Genomic DNA, 7,788 nt, shown 5'->3' on the forward strand with positions numbered 1-7,788 from the left:
CATCCGCTTACCGCACACTAAAGTGTCATTACGCCATGTTAAAATGACGTCACAAAACAAATTGGTGCGTCATTAAAATGCCATTTATTATTTTATAATGTACATTGTATTTGCTGTTAACGAGTTATGTATACAATCAAGGCGTATAAGAACTGCGTTTTGAACCTGCATGTCGTAAATCTGTAAAAAAAAAATCTACCCAAGTTGAGTCTAATCGCAGTTCTACCTTAAACAGCAATCGGAAAACCTCGGTCACCACTTCTGGTTGATAAGGCTACATGTGCACCGGTTCGCCGATTCGTATTCTTTCCTTATACATGGTTAAATGCACAAGACATACCGAGAAATAAAAAGTTACTAACGAACGCCAAAAATAATCTTAAAAGAACCAGGTTTTGAGTCAACTGATCTATTAAAGCTTAATATTTATATAAAAAATACAGAAACAAGCTCAGTAGCCAAAAGTTTAAACATAAACACCGTTTAATGGCACGGGGTAAACGCCAAAGACATAGAACACACACAAAAATCATAAACAACAAACATGGAACGACAGCACAACAGCCACAAACAACACAGTGCATATAGTTTTTGTTAAACAACTAGTTAGGATTATCAAGGATTGTTAGGTACCGCCCCAAGTTTCAAAAAAAATATCTCGCAGAGCCGGTGATCACTCGCGTTAATTGTTTTGAAACCAGGAACTTACTGAGTTGCTTTCTTCTGTGATAAGTACGTAATTATTGTTTTTCGTTTATAAACAATCAAAAACGTATAATACCGCCCTTGATCCAGAACACAAGTTGCACTGTTATTTGGTGCATATAATACGATGAACACTTCGGTTATGACAATTATGTATACAAATTGAGAGCGATAGAAAATAGAACAAGAGCGGGAAAGGTGAAGCCCCGCCTACAGAAAGTCAACGTGATTTTTACTGTTTCAATTTTAATAAAAAAGCGTTCTCCGCAAGTACGAAGAATATTTTACCGTATCGATATTTCGTTTTGATATTTCGTTTTCTGGTGAAGCTCTAGAACTGTCTCTTCCAAAATGCGAAATGCCTTTATAAACCTTGTTTCCGGTTCAACCCTTTTTCGTTTACTTATTTACCACAAGCTTTTAAAAAGACCATTCAGCAGCGATCGAATAATAATAATAATAATAATAATAATAACTTTATTTCCTGAATATAACACATTAAGTTACATACGTATCTTCTTTACAATGTGGTCTTCAATGGATTCTACAAAAGTATATATTAGTATAAAAATCTCATTCAAACAATAACAAACACAACGACATTCAAACACAACATATACTCAGTACAATGTTCAATATTATAAAAGACAATAATAAATCACATTTAAACAAACAATTTTAACAGACAGTCATTCACTTAAGTCATTGTTTTGTCATAAGGTGTTTTTTGAATGCAAATAATGATGATGATTCGCGAATAAAAAGCGGTATTGAATTCCATACAGATTTAGCAAAATAAGTAAATGACGTTTTACCATAGTTAGTCTTATAGCAGAGGGAACTTCAATCATTATGGGTGGTGGACCGATAATGATTTAAGTTCCCTCTGCTATAAGACTAACTGCGCGAAAACTATTGAATTAAAAATTCGGTTGAAATTGAACTTACAATTCTTCTATATTTTACCTCGTGAACGCATTAAGTATAATTTTTATCGTGGGTTTATTGTAGTAATGGTAAAAAAACGACCAAGAATTGTATGCAAACTATAACGTCGACGTTATTGAATATGTACTAAGCCTTGTGCGAACGGGCTTTAATTTTAAACCGTAAAGCATATCAAATTGTATTCCAAACAGTGAAATATCATTTTCATCTCACTTATTATTTTTTAGAAATCACCTGAAAGCTAATATAATAAAAAAAATCGATACAGTATTGAAAGATCAAGAAAATATGCTAAACACTGCTTTTGTCAAGTTTTTATAAGTCCGATATGGAGAAGAACTCTTTATTATTTCACTGTTTCAAACGATGAAAAAAAATCATCTCACTTATATTTATAATTTTCTTAAAATGTTATGAAACTAAAAATCAAAGCAGTATTGAAATATTAAGAATATATGCTGTACTCTGCTTATGTCTAGCTTTTATCAATCCTCCTTTGATAAAAACTTGATCGTAATGTCCGGGCCCTGGGTATTATGCGTAGAAATACATCTCCGATAGAACACCGCTGAAATCCCATTTAGCTCTACCCAATTTGCACTAATATGGCGTGAAACGGTACCATTAATAACCACGTGATCGGTATCCGCTTTTCCATCTTTTACCCACATGGAACGGAAAGTCATTATTGGGTGGGTAACTCTTGAACTCTTGAAGTTGATGTCCCTTACTTTAAGTCTGGTTCCAAGGAATGAGGCTTCAAACTCCAATGTTGCTTTGTTGCCGTTGTAATATTCCAAAACCAAGCGGTTAGATTTCGGATCAATTGATACAACCGAGATAGGAGAGTATGGACGATGGTCACTCGTATTTTGGGGCTGACCAATGTTAACAGACGCTCCGAAGGGGATATAATCAAGCCCATGAGGGGTAATTGCCTGTATCCGGGTGCGACCATCCTGGAACAAAACGAGCACCTGCGCGTAACCGCCCGTCCACGGAACCTTGGCGTACACGCGAATGCTGTCCACCCTTGCGAACTCCACCGGATTACTTCCGTCTTGTATGTTTACTGACATGGAGGCCGGATGTTCATTCCAGTGTTGCCAGAAGCCCAGACGGACACCTTGGTACACGACATTCGAGCTAGCATACAGTGTCACTAACTCGTCTTTCGGTCTGCTTGCATCTAGCTTGATTATATCAAATACCACTTGTTGTTGACCGGGCTTTACTACCAGACGGATTTCGTTATCGCTACTCGGAGACCACGAGTGGGATGGAATCAGCCACGTGTGCTCAGTGCTGAATGTTGTGAATTCGAGTTCATCTAAAGCTTTCCAACGTCCGCCCTGCATATACTCGGGTTTTATTTTAAGGTTTTCTCTTGGAAGATTTCTAAGCTTTATGAACAGATTTGAACTCATTAACCGTTCGTCAATTTCCCTCGAGGGTGTAATCTTTTTGAAACTAAAAGCGACGTTTACATTCACGGCATCTTGCGTTCCCGAAAACGTCAAAGACGCGTTATCATATGTTGTCTCCGCCGTTGATGGTGATATGACCTTATCTTTGAAAACCCAATAGGGGCTTGGCAAAACACATTGACTATAATCGGGACCTCTGTTGTTCGCAAAGCTTAGGTACTTTGGTTTAGTCGCTATGATGTCAAAATCTTGGGCTGTTTCGTGGTACACCTCAATCTTGATATTATCCTGCTCGCTACATTGAGTTGAAATCGACTTCTGGACAAACCGCCCATTCGGAATGGATTCCATTCTTGGGACATCGTCGTGTTTTATATCAAAGCAATACAGATTACACACAATGTCCGAGTATTGTAACCAGTTATCGTCAATAAGCAGGACAACATTGTCAATTTCCACACCCCAGTCGTCGGTCTCCGTTGCATTAAATTTAATTGTATGCTTACCAGCGTACAAGTTTACTTTCCCTTGCAGAGGCCCGGTAGATTTGAATTTATTCCAAGCATTCCCGTTGTCAGATAAATACTCTGTCTTAAACGACTGCGCGTGTAGACCATCGATTGTCACCCACACGGTATCGACGTTCCCGTCATTTGAGTAAACGACGTTACGTATGCTCATATTTGTCACCTTACTTACGCAGATTTCCATCTCTACAAATTGTCCTTGTTTCAGCAACACAGTTGAGTTTCCGCTCGCCGTTGACCGAGGCATCCGCAATTCGGACGAAGCATAATTCTCTAACTCTAACGTGAACGTTCCACTTTGCGCTGGGCTTATAAGTCCATTTAAAGCGAGTAAAAATATCAATAGAAAAAACCTCATTTTTCTCTTGCTTAACGCTAGATTGTTACCAGTTAAGCTGACAACTGCATCGAAAGAGAGAATGATATCTTATGAACTGCGTGCATTTTATGGATAAAAAACGTCGATTAAACGAGCGTAGAAAATGCAACCAAATACGTTAAAGGGACTTGGTCACATATTTAATATTTTCATCCAATTTTGAAATTGAGACAATGTTTTGCTTACTTTTATGAATGAACACCAAACAGCTATTGGGGATACTTGCTTGACCAGAATTATGTAAATCTGACCCTATATTGGTTTAATTTTTAACAGCGTTACTTTTATTTTTTTCTGAAAAATATAGCATTTTCTATCACATTTAAAATTAATATTAACATTAGGAGCTCTATTTAATATTTCAGATGACATTACTATTTTCGATGTCTGATCCTATAACGTGAACGTGTACCTTTAAGCACTTCAATATTTTGGTGTGTTCAAAGCGTACTACCATAACTATTTGGTAATTACAATTGTTTATAATAGAAAAGGATCACAATGTATTTGGGTTGGTACGATAGATCGTAATATATTGCTTATTTTATGGCGATCTTAAAATGAAACCACTCCTTTGAATACTGGTTTTTGAAAGGATTACTGGCAAGAAATGTCAAATAAGACTACATTATGTAATGTATGTGGTAGTTAGCATCAGACCATTAAATTTGTAAGTACGTTCTTACTACATTTTATTATTTAAGTTGTTTACATACTATTTTGTAAACTACCATCAAAGTGGGGAAGCCACTTTTTATTTCCATCGGTTCACCTTATTTAATTCTATAACGGCGTATTTGCAAGACTTAATGTAGAATAAAAAATAGGTGTACTTCATAGGATATGGGTAGAGGAATAAAAAGACGAATCTATGAGGCTATGGATAAAGAAGAAAAAAGGCGAATCTATGAGGATATAGTTTGCGGAGTAAAAAGGCATATTAATGAGGCTATGGGTAGAAGAGTTAAAAGGCGTATGTATGAGGCTATTGGCAGAGGAGTAAAAGGGCCTTTCAAGGAGTAAAAGTGCATATATATAAGGCTATGGGCAGAGGATTAAAAAGGCGTACATATGAGGTAGTGTCAAGAAGAGGAAAAAGGCTTATCTACGAGGCTTTTTGAAGAGGAGGAAATAGTACATCAATGAAACTATGGATAGGAGTAAAAAGCGTATCTTAAAGGGATGTGGGTTGAGGATTAAAAATACATACTAGTATCTACGAGTCTATGTCTACAGGTGTAAAAAGGCATATACTTATGTGAGGCTATGGGTAGAGGAGTAAAAAGGCGTATAAGTGAGGCTTTTGGTAGAAGAGTATATAAGCGGATATGTGAGGCTATGTGTAGAGGAGTAAAAAGGTGTGTATGTGAGGTTGTTGGCAGAGGAGTAAACAGGCGTATATGTGAGGGTATGTGTAGATTAGTAAAAAGGCGTATTTGTGAGGCTATGTGTACAGTAGTAAAAATGCGTATATGTGTGGCTATGGGCGGAGGAGTAAAAAGGCGCTAATGTGAGATTATGTGTACAAATATAAAAAGCCGTATATGTGAGGCTATGGGTAGAGGAGTGAAAAGCGTGCCTACGATGCTATGGCGATGGGAATTTCTTTGGAGGTGTAACAATGTTTTACAAGTTATTAGAACTTACATAAATGAAACAAAGCCTATTCTATAATGATAACCCTGAAAACTTTGAATGGTTTTAAGAGCGTGAATGTATTGTTTTGCTCTCCCGAGCACGTAGTGCCCAAGTTGAGCTTTTGTGATCGGTCTTTGTCCGTTGTCCGGCGTCAACAATTGCTTATAAACATCATATCTGTTAACCACAAGGATAATTTTGATGAATCTTCAAAGGGCTCTTCCTTGGCTAGTGCCCTTTCAAACTTGTTATACACTTGGTGTGTTGCATTGTCTATATGGCCCCGCTCGGGGATCACAAATTTCTTATATACTTAAATAGGGAATTCTTTGAAATGGTTCTTGTCTGAGTCCATTATGCGTAGACGCTTGATATTTTGTCGATATAAAATATATTGTGACCATCATCAAGTTTGTTCAAATCGTGGCCCGGGGCTCAAAACTGGCCCAACCCAAGGGGGTTATGAGTTTCTCAAAATCTGATAATTATGACTTCTCTCTAAAAGAAAGGGCAGCATATCTTGGTCAAAACTGGCATAGCTTCGGGGAATTACAATTTTCCTAAAATAAACATGTTGTTAAAATTTGATAGTGATGTTAAGTTTACTTTCGAAGCAAGGGCAGCATATATTGCTTTATTGTCTTCCTTTCTCTTTAGACTTATATATTTAAGTAATTAATATATTCATTTTGTAGAAGTACATTTTGTTTTACTTAATTAAGAATTTAATATTAATCAGAGTGTTTCATTAAACTAGACATTTGTAAATAATTGCACAATTCTATATTTTGCTTGGAAGTTATTAGTGGGATGCAAACGAATATTCGATCAAACCTTTTGTATTCGATTGCCAAAATCGGTATTCGAATATTCGATGTTTTGTTGTTGAATTTTTTATAACAATAAACCTTTTGCCTGCAACCCGGTTGTTGTGTTTAAAGTTCGTTTGTCTTCTTATACATGTACAACGATTGACCTATACTGCCAGAGGTGTGAATGTGATGACGATACACTAAACACGCGTCATGTAATGAAAGTCTCCGTAGTTTTACAATAACTGGCTATAAGATAAGTGACATAAAAAACACAATTATTTTCGGTAAAAAAGATTGGCCTATACTGCCAGAGGTGTGAATGTGATGACGATACACTAAACACGCGTCATGTAATGAAAGTCCCCGTAGTTTTACAAGAACTGGCTATAAGATATGTGACACAAAAAAACAAAATTATTTTCGGTAAAAACGATTGGCCTATTCTGCCTGAGGTGTGCATGTGAAGACGATACACTAAACACGCGCCACGTAGTAGTTACGACAAAGTAGGGCTAAAATGCCCCGGCTATTACTATAGCCAATACTATAACAGTTTACTTCAACTTTTAAAAGATGTATTTTGGTAATCAAATATTCGAATATTCGTTCGAAAGAATTACCGAATATTCGAATATCAATTTTGCCATTCACACATGAATTTTATAATTGTCTATTAAAGGGAAACTATGATGTGTATGTTGGAGTAATTTTTATTATTTTGTAATTCTTAAGTTTCTTGGTTCTTATTTATTTTGAATAGTTGGAAGGTCATTCAAAATAATTTGACCTTAATGTATTTTATACAACTATATACAATTAATTTTAATACTATCAATTTATTTGCAGTTTAGATAGGATAAACTTTGAACATTCTTCTTGTCTGATCGTGAGAGTCCATGAGCTTAGATATCTTTACTATTTCGAATATTTGTACAATTTTGGAAACAGAATTCCTAATTGTTGTTGGATGATGTTTTTATGAGTTTCCAATAGACTAATGTAGAGAAAACTTTGTACATGTTCTTATTTAAGGTACACATCAATGAAATTCAAACTCTGTGATGGCATCTTTAGCAACCGCATAATTCAAGTGATATCAGTGTGCAGGCAACAATACGTACAAGTTATGTCAGTGCGCAGACAACCGTACCAAGTTATGTCAGTGTGCAGGCAACCGTACCAAGTCTTGTCAGTGTGCAGGTATCTTATTAAATGTTTTTGGCGTGCAGGCAACTAAACAAAGTATTGTCAGTGTGCAGGCAATTTATCAAAGTTCTTTCAGTGTATCGACAATTGAACAAAGTCCTGTCAGTGTGCATGCAAAGGCCAAAAGAGCTATGAGATGGCAC

General features: G+C 36.2%; 1 protein-coding gene across 1 annotated transcript; it reads right to left on the reverse strand.

Moving 5' to 3' along the window:
• Positions 1 to 1,165: 1,165 nt before the first annotated feature.
• On the reverse strand, positions 1,166 to 4,025 carry LOC128244544 (uncharacterized). The gene has a single exon (XM_052962544.1). The coding sequence runs from the start codon at positions 3,963 to 3,965 to the stop codon at positions 2,139 to 2,141; it is 1,827 nt and encodes a 608-aa protein (XP_052818504.1). The 5' UTR covers positions 3,966 to 4,025; the 3' UTR covers positions 1,166 to 2,138.
• Positions 4,026 to 7,788: the final 3,763 nt, after the last annotated feature.

The sequence above is a fragment of the Mya arenaria genome, chromosome 2 (assembly GCF_026914265.1).
Source record: "Mya arenaria isolate MELC-2E11 chromosome 2, ASM2691426v1".
NCBI classification, from domain to species: Eukaryota; Metazoa; Mollusca; class Bivalvia; order Myida; family Myidae; genus Mya; species Mya arenaria.

Bases quoted from the DNA above. Each gene is read 5' to 3' on its own strand.
- LOC128244544 (XM_052962544.1), bottom strand. From the start codon at position 3,965: ATGAGGTTTTTTCTATTGATATTTTTACTCGCTTTAAATGGACTTATA.